The sequence below is a fragment of the Phyllobates terribilis genome, unplaced genomic scaffold (genome assembly GCF_046119375.1).
Source record: "Phyllobates terribilis strain yellow unplaced genomic scaffold, ASM4611937v1 Scaffold_3__8_contigs__length_932513732, whole genome shotgun sequence".
Classification (NCBI taxonomy): Eukaryota; Metazoa; Chordata; class Amphibia; order Anura; family Dendrobatidae; genus Phyllobates; species Phyllobates terribilis.
In genome coordinates this window covers 501,510,279-501,526,336 of record NW_027362763.1, presented here as the reverse complement: position 1 = coordinate 501,526,336, position 16,058 = coordinate 501,510,279, and the positions used below count along the sequence as shown (strand labels likewise).

The window sequence follows — 16,058 nt, the reverse complement described above, 5'->3', positions numbered from 1 at the left end:
TTGCATATTAGGAAAACTTTTCTGAAAGAATTTTACACCCAAAAGTAATTATTTGCTCATGTAGCTCTTTCAAAGAAAAGTCCAGCAAAGCATTTATATAGCAAGTCCTTTCATCCATTACTGAGAAATCAGTGTTTGAATTTATATGTAATTGAGACGAAATAGCTCATTTAAAGCAGAAGCCTCTGTCACTCCACCTCTATTTTCCACCCCGCTGCCTTCTGCTTGTCTGGCAGCTCCTTTATCTGAAGTCACACTGCATAGAGGTTGACAGTAAAGCAGGGTCATGCTGTACTAGTTGGGGAATAGAGCTAGAGCAGAGATGTTAAACTCAAACACACAGAGGACCAAAATGAAAAACTTGGGCAAAGTCGCTGGCCAACCAGTATACAGTATAATGGGCCCCACACAGTCCTCCATATATGATAATGGGCCCCACGTAGTCCTCCAAACAGTATAATGACCCCACATAGCTTTCTATACAGTATAAAGGGGTCCCACATAGTTCTCCATATAGAATAATGGGCCCCACATAGTCCTCCATACAAAATAATTGCCCCCACATAGTCCTCCACACAGTATTATGGGCACCACATAGTCCTCCATAAAGTATAATGGGCCCTAGAAAGTCCTCCATATAGAATAATCGCCCCACATAGGGGTGGTAGTTCTGGTGTCACAGGCCAAATATAATCACCCTGCGGGCCAGATTTGGCCCACAGGCCAGAGTTTGACATGTATGGGCTAGATTAAGAGATTCCTCTTCAGCCTCATTTGCATATCAAGTCAAATGCTGATTTCTTTGTAATGGAGGAACGGTCTGGTCATGTAGAGGTATTGATAGATTTGTCTTTGAAAGACCTACATGCACATATAAAACAATTTGGGGGTGAAATCCTTCTGACGGATTTCCTTTAAGAACTAGACAGTGACTTGGACATTCCATTATAAAATATGTCATGCTTAATCCATTATCATTTTATACATTTTATGCTGATGACAAAGTAAGTTGTCCTTAAGGATTCCATAAATTTTGTTGCAATTTTTTAACTCCTATTAACAAAATGATGTTACTGTCATGCTTCATGTTGAAATCTTTCATAAGCTTTACCTTCAATGGACACTGCAAAAACAATGTAAGCACAGTCCAAACTAGATTCACACTAATTTTAGGAGTTATGTTTTTCTGTTCAATTATAGGAACTCCTGCAAGAAACAAATGCAAGTGCATCCCATGAAATACATAAACTTTGTTTGATGTCCTTAGGACATTAAGGGGTCCATCTTTGTAACAGAAAAAAGCACAGCATCCTGTCTTGTTTTTTCTGTAAGCATAATGGAACAGAGGCTCTGGTGCAAGTGTGAACCTAAGCTGAATAGGTATTGGTAAATAAAATGGAATTGGCTGATACAAGTCTTCAATCATTCTCATTTACTATCTGTGGTAGTTTTTTTCTTTTCAGTCAAAATTTTTTTTTTAAGTATTGATCAGCGATGATTGAGCATGCTTGCCACTACTCGGTACTTGCCTGAGCATCACTCTGCTCGACATGCTCGGCACTCGGCGAGTATTTCCGGTTTGATCGAGCGGGTGGTTGGGTCCCCACCCTGCATGTTTGAAGCTCTTTAGAGAGCCAATGAACATGCAGGGATTGCTTGCCACGCATTGTAATGCCATATCCATGTTGGTTGTGGCATTACAGTGATTGGCTCGGCGCATAGCATCATCAGGTCTATTTAAGATGCGGTGACGCTAGACTCGTCACAGCCTTCCCTGGAAATAGGCAGAAGAGTAGGGAGAGCTGCTGCTGAGTGAGGGAGAGATTTGCTTGTTTATTAGTTAGTGTAGTTGATTCGGTCGACAGGGGTAGGGGTACTCGGATACCGGAATGGATGGGTTACTTCTGTGGGGATCACAGTTGGCCGTTTCCCGGTTCCGTGCCCTGGACCGTCAGTAAAAGGATGGGGGTGAGGATGATGGGAGTATTGTGTCCTGATGCCTCCTGTGGTAACTGGTAAAATCGGTTACCAGCGCTGTGTATGGTTGCTGAGGTGATCGGCATACGGCTTGTACGAACGCTATAGGCAGTAATGTCAAAGTAGGCACACACACACATTAAGTCTTTGTTTCAGTACCTTTCTTTTACTGATTTCCGGTAACAGGTACAGTTCAGGAGGGTAACCAGGTTTTCGGTGCAGGTAGAGATATTCACTCTGGAGATTTGTGAGGCCTCCTCTAACAATATGTGCGTTGTTTGGGATCAGTCCTGCCTTAAGCTGAACCTGCCAACTTTTACTTTCTTTGGGGTCCTACTCCACAACTGACAATTAGGACCTTTCCTTGGGGCTACCAATTCTCTTTCTGGGCCCCTGGTCCTATACTTGGTCAAGTTTGGCAACTCTTTCCCCTTCTTCTTCAGGGGGATTAGATCCTCCTGATCTGTCTCGGTTTTCTATGCTATTCCTGAACTAATAGCAATCTCGGACTCCGGTGTCTGGGTGAGCTAAAGGGATAATAGTTTTATCACTTTCTTTCTCCTTCTAGCCTCCGTCCCTCTCTCTAGGACACTTCACAACACAGACCTGTTTCCTAGTTCAGGGCTTGACTGGTTCCCGGCTAACAGCTCTCTCTGTCTCTCCTCCTTCACCCGTCTCTAGACTAACTGCCGCTTTTTCTGTCTCCCTGGAAACTGACTCCTCCCCTCAGACATGGGGTGGAAGGTGTTGTGTGTGCCCAAGTGTACATCTCTCCCTGCACCTATGGAACCTGTGGTAATCCTCCGCAGGGGTGTCACATAGTTATTCCACAACATATCTATATATCCATCTGAACTAACAGTCCGTCTGAGGGCTAATCCAGCTGCATATATTCAGTTGTGATAGCAGAAGTAAGGCTGGCAGAGAAATTTGTGAACACTATACAGCACAATAGTGTTCATTGCACATTTTGTCTGCTCCTGCTTACAGATATCTGTAGACATAGCCCCAGATATTTTTTATTCATCCTAATCCTGGTTATTTGCTTTAAAAGCAAGTAAGGCAGGGCTTGTGGCAGTGCACAAAAGAGTCCATTGCATGTTCTGTCTGATCCTGTTGTTACAGGTATTTGTAGACATAACCCCAGATAAGGGGCCAGGGCTATTTTTTTCATCTTAATTCTAATTATTTGCTTAAAAAGCAATCCAGAGCACACTATTTTTCTTCTCCATTTGCTTGTTAGCACTGCAGAATACAGCCAGATCTTTTCATATTACAGCGATAAAAATCCACAAATTTTTAGTGAACGTGGAAAATATTGGCCTCCATTTACAGTTTGTTGCAGTGTGTCAGTAAAGATATTTTTTACAGTGATGGTGCATGCAGAGGCCAAGGCCATGGGCAAGCTGAAATTATGCTACAACAAACATCCACATCTCGTCGCTCGACCTTCCTGTCCCACTTGCTTGGAGACCGCATAACTCCACTTCTGAACCCAGAGCAGTGTCAAAAGGTTGTTGGTTAGATAGCAGATAATGCTTAGAGTCACTTTGTCACCATCACCACCACCCTGTCTTCCACACGGTCAAGTCTCAGTAGCCTTGAGTCTGCACCGCATATTCCTCACCCTGATCCTCCTTCCTCCCACCATGCCGGGTGCCCAGAGACAACTGATCCCAAACTTGTACATTCTGAAGGGCTTTTCACTTTAACGTTTATAGATTCGGGCCTCTCGCCCGGCCAGCTTCAAGCGGGGCAAGAGGAAAACGCAAGTAACGATGCCGAAATATTTAAGCAGCCACGGTCACATGAAGGCAACGGTGGGAAAGTACAATTACTGTTGCAAGAGGTGGATGATGAGACAAAATTGCCAGAAAGTCAGGAGGACCAGGGTGTAGAAGTAGAAGACGATGTGGTGGACCATATAGTCACTGACCCAACCTAGCAGAGGGACATACAGAGCGAGGAAAGCAGCACACAGGGGGTGAGGCATAGCACCCCAACAAGCAGGAAGACGCAGTGTGGTGGCCGCAGACACAAGGCTGGCTAGCATTCTCCGTTACACCAACACGACGGAAGTTGCCAGTACAACTGTTAGGTATTCCCGAGTCTGGTTGTTTTTTAAAGACTCTGCACATAAACCAAAAAAGGTAATTTGCACCATCTGCCAGGCCAGCATCAACAGGGGTAGCAAAATTAGCAGCCTGACCACCACCGGCATGATCAGGCACATGACAGCAAAGCACCTGAGTAGGTGAGCTGAATGCCAGGGTCCAGAAGCAATGTCTGCGGGTGACACCACGGCTTCTTTCGCTGTTGTGTGTGCACGCCAATCTCCTGTCCATGGCGCATGCGAAGATGCCTCCCGCCCTGCACCTGTCATTGCACACTCTCAAATAGCACCATCAGCAACCACGTCCACGACCTTGTTCCAGTGCAGCGTTCAGTTGTCCCTACGCCAGTCCTTGGAACGCAAGCGCAAATATACAGCCAACGCCCCACAGGCCACACTACTAAATTCACACATTTCGCGACGGCTTGCGCTCGAAATGTTGCCTTTTATGATCGTGGAGACTGAAGCTTTCCGCAACCTGATGGCGGCGGCCATCCCTCAGTACTCGGTTCCCAGCCATCACTATTTCTCCTGGTGTACCATCCCCACATTAGACAAGCACGTGTCCCACAACATTAGCTGTGCCCTCAACAACAGTTACTGGGAAAGTCCACCTAACCACGGACACGTGGACAAGTCCTTGTGGGCAGGGACGGTACATCTCGCTGACAGCACACTGAGTTAATATAGTGGAAGCCGGGACCCAGTCGGACCTTGGGACAGAACACGTCCTCCCGACGCCGAGGATTGTGGGCCCTGGGTCAATCAGGGTTGCCCCAACATTCTAGAGCTCCTGCACCTCCTCCTCCTCATCTTCAGCCTCCATCTCCAAAATGACCACATCAGTCACAAGCTGGAAACACTGCCTCGGCCAAGCGGCAACAGGCTGTGCTGAAGCTAATATGCTTAGGTGACAAACCGCATGACACTGAAGAGTTGTGGACAGCTCTGAAAGGCAGATCTGTGGCTGATACCGCCGAACCTACAGCCAGCCATGGTCGTGTGTGATAATGGCCAGAACCTGGTGGCGGCTCTGAAGTGAGGCGAGCTCATACACGTTCCATGCCTGGCCCATATGCTTAACCTCTCAAAACCTATCCAGATATGCCGGATCTGTTTGTCAAAGTACACCGCGTGTGTGCCCATTTTAGAAAGTCAGCTACAGCATCCATCGCCCTTGCTGTGCTTCAGCAGCATTTGTATCTACCAGCTCACTGACTGGTGTGCGATATCCCCACACATTGGAACTCAATGTTGCAGTTGTTGGGAAGGATTTGTAAGCAGCAGAGGGCAGTTGTTGACTACCAGCATCAACACGACCGTCGGTATTCAGGTTAGCCTCCACACATAAGACCTCAGGAATGGGCATGGATGTCAGACATATGTACCATCCTCCAAAACTTTGAGGACTCCACCAAGATGACACCATAATTAGTGTCACCATTCTGCTTCTCTGTCTTCTGAAATGCTTGCTGCTCACAATAAAAGAGGAGGCATTGCAGGCGGAGCATGATGAGATTGAGCAAGGAACCAAACAGGGTGATTCCATACAGCCCAGTCTCATCTCATCCCACTGTGGATTGGGTGACAATGACGAAGAGGGGGTGGAGGAGGAAGAAGAACAGGAGCTAGTTTCCTACGCTATAGACAGTACTACCCACACAACTGTCATACCGTCTGTTCAGCGTGGATGGCCGAGGACAGGGAGGAGGAGGAGAGCATGGTCAGTTGTCTTCTTGGTGAGGACATGGAAGTCTTGCCTGTTAGCAGTCTGGCACATATGACTGAGTTTATGTTACGCTGCCTTTCCCATTCTCCAAATTTTGGGTGACAGTCATTTCTGGTTGGTGACACTTTTAGACTCACGGTACAAGGAGAACTTTTAATCTCTTATTCCCGCGGCGGACAGGTCTGCTAAAATGGGGCAGTAGCAGAAGGCCTTTGTTGCGGAACTATTAAAAATATTCCCATCTGAAAACACTGGTGGCAGAGGTCACAGTTTGTTGGACAACCAAGGAGTACAGACGAGAGAGACACAAATCCAATCCAGCAAAGGCAGGGGAACACTGTCAAAGTTATCTCAGACCCCACCATTGCACAAGCCCTGATGCGCAGGGTGGTCTCACAAGAAGGAAAAAGTTTGGGAAGATGCTGAAGGAGTACCTTTCCGATCGTACCAACGTCCTCAGTGATTCCTCTGTGCCTTACAATTATTGGGTATCTAGGCTGGACATGTGGTATGAACTGGCTCTCTATGCCTTGGAGGTCCTGGCCTGCCCTGCCGCTAGCGTTTTTCAGAGCGGGTTTTTAGTGCCGCCGGGCAACTTATAACTGATAGGCGCATCCACCTGTCAACTGAAAATGATGACAGGCTGACTCTTATAAAAATGAACAAGGGCTGGATTTGGCCAGACTTCTCAACACCACTGAATGATAGCAGCATAACATAAACTCAAATACAGTGTCTTTTTTTTGGAAGGTCTAACTCTATTCCCATGCACCTCTGTCTTCACACCCAGACATGGGTATACGCTTCCTGATTTTGTCTATTTGCTCTTGTCCTCCTCCTTCTCCTTCTCCTCATCCTTCACCACCATATCATCACCATAGGTACTATATCACCATATCTATGTCTCTTGAAAGTTTGGCCTCCGTTGCATTCACTGCATAGGCAAACAGTATGGGAGACCCACTTCCTAATAATGGGAACTATTTTTTCATGAGGCCCTCCTCTACATCTCTTGCAAGGGGCATTGGAGTGCCTCCAAATTTTTGGCAGCTATTGCATTCACTGCATAGACAAACAGTATGGGAGACCCACTTCCTAATAATGGGAACAATTTTTTCATGAGGTCATCTTCTACGTCTCTTGCAAGGGGCATTGGAGTGCCTCCAAATTTTTGCCAGCTGTTGCATTCACTGCATAGACAATAACAGTATGGGAGACCCACTTCCTAATAATGGGAACATTTTTTTCATGAGCCCCTCCTCTACATCTCTTGCAAGGGGCATATGAGGGCCTCCAAATTTTTGGCAGCCGTCGTATTCTCTACAAAGGCATTAACAGTATGGGAGACCCACTTCCTAACAATTGGAACATTTTTTTCATGATGCCCTCCTTTATGTATCTTGCAGGCGCATTGGAGTGCCTCAACATTTTTGGTAGCCATTGCATTCACTACATAGGCAATAACAGTATTGCAGACCCTCTTCCTAATAATGGGAAAAAAATTCATAAGGCGCTTCACTATGTTTCTTCCAAGGTCAATGTAGTGTGTCCAAATTTTTGGCAGCCGTTGCAGTCACTGCATACGCAAGAACAGTATGGGAGACCTGCTCCTTTCTAATGGAAATATGTTGTTACTGAGGCCCACCTCTATGTGTCTTTAAATTGGTATTGGGGTTTTTCCTAAATTTTGGAAGCCATTGTACTCACTGCATACCCTATAACTGTATAGCAGAACTGCTCCTTTCTAATGGGAACATGTCGTTACTGAGGCCCACCTCTATGTGTCTTTAAATTGGTTTTCGGGTTTTTACCAAATTCTGGCAGCCGTTGTATTCAGTGCATACCCTACAAATGTATAGCAGAACCATTCCTTTCTAATGGGAAAATGTCATTACTGAGGTCCACCTCTATGTGTCTTTAAATTGGTATTGGGAGTTTCATAAATTTTGGCAGACGTTGTACTCACTGCATACCCTATAACTGTATAGCAGAACCACTCCTTTCTAATGGGAACATGTCGTTACTGCGGCACACATCTATGTGTCTTTAAATAGGTATTGGGGTATTTCCTAAATTTTGGCAGCTGTTGTACTCACTGCTTACCCTATGAATGTATAGCAGAACCGCTCCTTTCTAATGGGAACGTGTCGTTACTGAGGCCCACCTCTATGTGTCTTTAAATTGGTATTGGGGTTTTTCCCAAATTTTGGCAGCCCTTGCAGTCACAGCATGGGCATTACCAATATAGGAGACCCATTCCTTTATAATGTGAACATTTTTTTTTACTGAGGCCCTCCTCTATGTCTCTTCAAAGAGGTATTGGTGTGCATACACATTTTTGGCAGCCCTTGCAGTCAATGCATATGCAATAACAGTATAGGAGACCCACTCGTTAATAATGGGAACAACAAAGCAAAGCCAGCTGATGGCTCTCTAACAATAGCGAGGGCTGACTGCTGGCCCTTTAAGAATAGTAAGGGCCGCCTGATGGCCCTATAAAAATAGGCTTTGTGACTTTCAGGGTCCCTCCTTCAAAAATGAAACAGGATGTGTCTGATCATGTCTCACACACCACATGGCCAAAGAAGGTAGTAAAATATTAAAATTACATTTACTGGTGGATGTATTTTTCACTGTTGAAAGCAATGCAAAAGTGTAAAAACACATCAAAAATGCTACATGTGAATATAGCCCAAGGTGTGAAGGAGCATTTTTGTTATTGTATATTTACTTTGCCTTATATACAAGTCATTACCCTGGACAGGATGTTCCTTAACATTTTTCCCAGGAAAATCCATTTTGGTTTCGTCTTTGTATGTTTTATTGTGCGTCCCTAAAAGTGGCGTAATACTCTGACAACATTGTTCACAGCAGTGACCTGGGAGTCAGATGCTTCCAGGGGTCTTCCCCATGCTGTTCCCATGTAATTTCAGCACTGTTCCCATCCATTTCGGCAATTTTTAGGCCATCTGCAGGCCTCCGGGGAGAGATAGGGGGCGCCAGAAAAATGCTTGCATTTCCCATAGACTTACATTAGGCTCGTTGCTCGTATCGAGCACTTGAGCATTCCAATTTGCTCGACTCGAACAATGAGTACCCGAGCATTTCAGTGCTCGCTCATCACTAGTACTGAAGGTTAATTTACTGAAGTATTTATTCATACTTTTGGTATGTAATAAAAACCACAGGGATCCATTAAGTGATCATTATCCTAAACAATAAAAATAATTAATTGAAATTCATTGTTCAGTTTTGTTGTCTAGCATATTAGAGTTCTCTTTATCAGTCATATATCTCATCATGTACAGTATAGGGATACTTATTAGACCCTATAAATAAGACAATCACATAAATGCATTCATATCAAGCATAATTCTTAAGAAATCTCACCATGAAGTCATATACCCCACATCCTGAGTCACTAGTACTGTATACATTCTGTTACTTAAACCATATTCTAAAAAAAGCTATAAAACGCTGTTAACTTACAGTTAGCATACAGTTGATTATATTCTATGTTGATTAATTCTGCGTACAGTACATAACGAAAAAATATGGTTTGATTATATTTATGAGTATTTTTACAACCAACAGAGCAAAAACGGGAAGAAGCACCTGCAGAAATAAAGAAAGGTAATTATGAAGCTTAGAATTTTTGTTATGGGATACATTAAAGCGGTATTTCCATCTCCAAGATCCTATCCCAATATGTAGTAGGTGTAATAATAATAATATTAGCAAATACCTCCAATTAGAAATGTAGTATCGTTTTTCTGATTCGCTGGCTCTTTCCTCATGTGCAGGCATTGCAGGACCTTAGGTATCCATGGCTATGTCCATACTGATATAGTGACAGTTAGCTATTTGCTAGTGGACGTAACCATGGATACCTAATGTCTGGCAATGCCTGCAGGAACAAAACAACTTTATGCCTACAGCTATTATAGTATTTATAGCTTAAGTTTTGGTGTCTGAGTACTGGAATTGATTGTGGGTATTATTATTATTTTATTATGCTTATTTATATATCGCCATCATATTCTGCAGCGCTTTACAGAGATTATAATCACTGTACCGATTGGGGACTTCAGTCTATATACATTCCCTATCAATATGTCTTTGGGGTGTGGGAAGAAACCGGAGAACCCAGAAGAAACCGACACAAACACGGGGACAACATACAAACTCCTTGCAGTTGTCCTTTGTGGGATTTGAGCTCAAGATCCCAGTGCTCCAAAGCAACAATGCTAACCACTGAGCCATGGGCATCAATGTGTATAGTAATTGCATCATAATTACAAACAAAATTGAAAAGTATTAAATAAGTGATTAAAAGGCATTAGCCAATCGTGCTGCACTGCTATATTATTCTTTAAAGCTGAATATACACAGATAATATTTAATTATGGTCGTATTCTTTTCATTGTTGGCAATAGTAGGTATTGTAGGTGTCAGAAGTGTAATACAGATGTTACAATACTGGAATTCACATATATTACTTATTTGTCTTAGAAACCCTGGAGATAACTGTCAGGAAAGAATCAAAGAAAGGTAATTTTATATTACATCCTTTTTATTGGAATAATTACTTACTTCTCCATTTTTGCCCACTTCCTCCTTTTTTATTGGCATGTCGTACTGTGTGTATTATTTAATTCTGTTGCTGTACATGTATACGAGTAGCCAACAAAATTTCAAAGTCAAACATCAAGGTTTCTTTAATGTGGATCACCGTATATGCTCAATGCATGCTATCCCGTCTTATGTAACAAAGGATAGTATGTTACAGAAAGTGTTACAGTATGTGTAATTCAAGGTAACTGTCTATGGGAATATAAAACTATTAACAGTGACAAATGTCAGTAAAGGATAGAGAAGAGCACCATCAAAGGTTTCCTTCTATCACCATACAATTCTATACAGAGTTTGATCATCGTGTTATCACAGTGTGCTCCGATTTTCTCGGATGTGAAGATGGAAAAGAAAATGTCTCTATCTTCTCCATTCTGTCTGTCAGTGAAAATCGGACTGCATTCAGATGACATCCAAGTGTGGTCCGATTTTTTTGATGGACCAAGTGACTAGCATGATCAAATGTGATCCAATTTATGGATGCAAAACATGCATGCTGGGATTTTTTTCCTCAAATAGACTTGGTTAGAGGAAAAAATCTTTAAAAAGTGTTATGAATTATCAAATAATTTCTATTTCTTTTTAGAATCTCCAGTGAAACCACAAAAAACAACAGAGAAAACAAAAGGTAAGCTTACTATGTAAGATGTAGAAAATGAAAAAAATGACTGACACTCACTTTACTGCTCACCTCTTCGCTTTTTACCATTTCCAGTCCGGTTTTTGGTGTACCTTTTTATCACTGAGCACATAAACCCCAGGTCTTTTCACACTAGGTTGGGTCTTCCATCTTTGATGAGACTTGGGATATTTCTGAACAAGTGTGAGTAAAGTTATGACTTTGAACACACGTGTGGAAACGTCCTTGGCCTCATCAGAGCGGGATGACCCGGCCTAGCATGAAATGGCCTGGGGTTTCAGCGCTTGATAGCGGTGATAAGAAAATGCACTGAGGACGGAACAGGAGATGGTGAAGAGCAGAGGAGCCGGAGAGGTGAGTGGTAAGGTGAGTATAAATATATATATTTTTTTTATCCTTTGATGGTCCTTTACTGCTTAGCAAAATGGCGGTCAGCTGGCCGCTACTATGCTGAATCCATGCAGAAGCGAATTACAAACAAAACGCATTTCAAGAAGATGGGAAGTTTTTTTTAATATTCGAGCAGAATTTAATTTCACACAAATGTATTTGTTCATCTTTACTTTACACCTAGTAATGCTACCTATCACAGAAAATTAAAAAATACTCAAAGAAAAGTACTGGATATGGTAATATTTCAATTGTTTTAATTGTAGATTGTTTTTTTTAATTGTAGATTGATTGCAATGTTTTAATTTTTATGCCATTTTAACAAAATAATGTAAAATAATGTATACTTTTAAAAAAATGACTTTAGTGTACAGAGCAAAAGTAGCACTACTCTTGCAGTGCTGCTTCTGCTCTGCTGCATTTTCATTTGGAGGATAAAAGTAGTTTTTCTTAGTAGTATTACACCCAATGCTGCTTTTTTGAAATCTTGAACATTTGGCTTTGATGAATTACAGCATTAACATTTCTCATGAAGTAAAGTAAACTAAACATTATTTTTAAAATTAATAAAATTATGGCTTACCTTAAAATTAAATTTGGGAAATAAAAAATTACACTGTGCACAATTTTACGGTTCGCTCAGACGTGAGTATAAATTGGAAGAGTGCAATCCGATAAAAAATGTTATTTCACTTTGGCCCTGTTTCATTGAATAATATTCGTCTATCTGCATATTTTTTCTCAGCTGTATTCGGCATGAGAAAACAGTTGCAACATTCTGCGATTTCCCTCTGAAATCGGTTCAGTGCAAGAAAAAAATTGCATGCCATGCGGACCATCAATATGGCATCCAATTTTTACTGATACATTACAATTCTGTAGCATAGGAAACTGTAAATGGTCCTGTAAATGATTAATAACTGCTGAGTAAAAAAACGAATTGTATACGAACAGCACACAGATGACAAGAGAGAAAAAAATGTCCCACTCTCCTGGATGAGAATGGGACCAATTGTTTATATAGTAAGTGAGAGTGTACCCTTAAAATGTAATTTTGTCTGCAAACAAGCAAAAAGCACAAATAAGTAATGCTTAGTAGAGATGAGATCTAACAAAATTAGAATTTGCCAAATTGCACACATTTTACCAGAAAATTTGATTCACAGTTAATAAATTCTATGCAAATTGAATGTTCCCTATTCTGCTCTCCAGGCCTCAGAGCATACTAAACATAAGATAAAAGATGGAAAACTCTTACTAACTTTTAAACTCTCTGGCCGCCCCTGCCTGCTGTCCCGAATGCGGATTTTTGTGTAATTCGAGTAGATTCCAATTCCACTCAAATAAATCCTCCCATCTCTTAATGCTTAACCCTCTCAGTCCATTTCTTATGAAAAGAGTGTTCCTGTATTGGCAACACCACTTCTTTGATGCCCTCACAACCCAATAATGACAGATACCCTTTCATAAATAAATTTAATAAAATGTAATAATTTTTCAACTGGTTCATATACATATACAGTGGTTTACTGACTGTCTATTATTACTTTTCCTAGAAATAAAAGTGGCAAAACCTGGAAAAGAACCAGAAGAAATAAAGAAAGGTTCATAATTTCCTTTTTTACACAACTAATTTAAAGATCTTCTCTCATAAAAATTTGGTTGTGTTTTTGGTCCAATTTTTTTCACAATATTTTTTAAGTTTACAGTTTACAAGGTGACTATCCTCATTACATGAGGCTGATGAAAACCTTCATTGATCAAATGTGGAAGCTACAATTAGAAAACAAGAGATGATCAAATCTACAAAGATTTGAATTAGACAAATCATGCAAATTTATCAGGGTAATTCAACATGCATCGAGAGATCGGGCGATGCAACGTTACTATGTGCATCACCTAACACCTAGTCAACACCTCAGGGGATTTATCTCATAACACAACAACATGCTTTATGATGGCATGATGGCATGTTGCGCAGTGATGTCAAAAGTCTGGTTGTGCCTAGTGCAGCCCAGAGTGAATCATCCTGAATAAGACGTGCACAATGAGGGAAGACAAAAAAAGAGGAATGACTGGACTGCATGGAGCAACTTGCAATTTGGGGGGCCGCATTATTTGCAGAACAAAGTGACATTTTTAGTGATACCATTTTTTTTTCTATACATCTTTTGAACTGGTCCTCATCTTGTAGTAATGTGCCCCATCCAGGTCCCCATAATGTAGGTATATCCCCATCCTGTTTCCCATATTGTAGATATGTCCCCATCCAGGTCCTCATCTTGTAGTAATGGCCCCATCCTGGTCCTCATCTTGAAGTAACGTCTCCATCCAAGTCCCCATATTGCAGACATGTCCCCCATCCAGGTCCCCATATTGAAGACATGTCCCCCATCCAGGTTCCCATATTGCAGACAAGTCTCCCATCCAGGTCCCCATATTGCAGACATGTCCCCCATCCAGGTCCCCATATTGCAGACATGTCCCCCATCCAGGTCCCCATATTGCAGACATGTCCCCCATCCAGGTCCCCATATTGCAGACATGTCCCCCATCCTCTGCACATGTCCCCATCCAGGTCCACTACCCCATACTGCGCACAGGTGTCCCCCCCCATTCTGCGCACAGGTGTTCTTCCCCCCCATACTGCGCACAGGTGTTTCCCCTCCATACTGCGCACAGGATCCCTCCCCCATACTGCGCACAGGTCCCCCCCATACTGTGCACATGTCCCCATCCAGGTTCAACCCCCCCATCCTGCGCACATGTCCCCATCCACGTCCACCCCCCCATCCTGCCCACATGTCCTCCCCATCCGGGTCCATCCCCCCAAACTGCGCACAGGAGTTCCACCCCCCCATACTGCGCACAGGTGTCCCCCCTATACTGCGCACAGGGGTTCCCCCCCATACTGCGCACAGGGGTTCCCCTCATACTGCGCAGCGGTGTTCCCCCCCATACTGCGCACAGGTGTTCTCCCCCTGCCCCCATACTGCTCACAGGTGTTTCCCCTCCATACTGCGCACAGGTGTTCTCCCCCCCCATACTGTGCACAGTTCCCCTCCCCCCCATACTGTGCACAGTTCCCCCCCCCATACTGTGCACAGGTCCCCCCTCATACTGCGCACAGGTCCCCATCCAGGTCCACCCTCCATCCTGAGCACATGTCCCCATCCAGGTCCAACCCCCCCCCATCCTGCTCACATATCCCCATCCAGGTCCACCCCCCCATACTGGGCTCAGGTGTCCCCCCCCATACTGCGCACACAGGTGTTTCCCCCATCCAGTGCACAGGTGTTTCCCCCCCATACTGCACACAGGTGTTTCCCCCCTATACTGCGCACAGGTCCCCCCCATGCTGCGCACAGGTCCCCCCATACTGCGCACAGGTCCCTATCCAGGTCCACCCCCCATCCTGCGCACATGTCCCCATCCAGGTTCACCCCCCCATACTGCGCACAGGTGTTTTCCCCCCATACTACGCACAGTGACAGAACAAAAGAGACATGACAGACAGACAGAGACATGAGACATGACAGAAAAAAAAAATTCTTCTCATCTGTCCTCTGTTCCCTCGGCATCCTTTCTGCACCTGTGGCCCGCAGGCACCATAGACCCCTTGATGATCGCGGCCCCGTCCAGCAGCCGCCGACATTAGCGCTGTAGTGCAGTGAATTGCCGCGCAGAGACCGGCTCTCTGCACAGCAATACCAATGCCAGCCGCCGGCCTATCAGAGGCCAGCAGCTGACATCTGTGTCCCAGCGCAGCGGCGTATGACATCACTGCCATGCGCAGATGTCAGCTGCTAGCCTCTGATAGGCCGGCGGCTGGCACTGATATTGATGTGCAGAGAGCCGATCTCTGCGCGGCAATACACTGCACTACAGCGCTGATGTCTACGGCTGCTTGAGCGAGCTGTGATCGTTATGGGGTCTATGTGCCTGCGGGCCACATGAAGCAGCCGGAGGGACCGCGTGTTTGAGACCCCTGTGTTAAAGCACCAGAGAACCTCTATAAAATACATTTCTTAGCATGACTAACTATTAATTATATTTTTAGAAACACCAGAAAAAAAAACTTTATATAGCTCCAAAACCAAATTAAGTTAATAAAAATCTTCTTTGCTATATTAAATTAATGACATACTTGCCCACATATTTTTGTTATAAAAAAGAGACCTTTAACTAATTATTAATTAATAATTCCACACAGTAAAAACAAAGTATGCCAACACATACTGTATATATGATAATATATTAAAATTATGTTAAAGGGTATGCTTTCCTGTGATTTCTGCGCTACAACAACTAATACTGCATAAGCAATGCTAATCTCAATAAATGCCGGATGTAGGATTAGCAAAGGTTTTCTACTATAATTTAACATTAACAGAGTTCAAATGTTGCTTTTTCAGCAATGTTTGTCTTTTCAGGCAGGAGTAAAAATATATTATACTATTGTCTATGCCTATCTGAAAAGACAGACATATGGAAAAAAGCCAATGTGTGTCATCATGGGTTCTGCTTGAATCCTGTTTTTTTGAGGATTGAAATGAAACTCCTGGACTCACTACATA

At 43.3% G+C, this 16,058-nt stretch overlaps 1 protein-coding gene across 50 annotated transcripts in view; it reads left to right on the top strand.

Annotated features, from left to right (window-relative positions):
- Positions 1 to 16,058, top strand: part of TRDN (triadin) — a 1,346,604-nt gene that overhangs the window by 1,213,325 nt on the left and 117,221 nt on the right. For 48 of the 50 annotated variants that reach the window (XM_073675989.1, XM_073675970.1, XM_073675994.1 and 45 more), the window contains 4 exons: positions 9,414 to 9,452; positions 10,332 to 10,370; positions 11,038 to 11,079; positions 13,038 to 13,085. In XM_073675989.1, the coding sequence (XP_073532090.1) occupies positions 9,414 to 9,452; positions 10,332 to 10,370; positions 11,038 to 11,079; positions 13,038 to 13,085 (168 nt within the window). The remainder of the gene's footprint in view (positions 1 to 9,413; positions 9,453 to 10,331; positions 10,371 to 11,037; positions 11,080 to 13,037; positions 13,086 to 16,058) is intronic. The other 2 variants (XM_073676008.1, XM_073675980.1) reach the window with 1 other exon arrangement.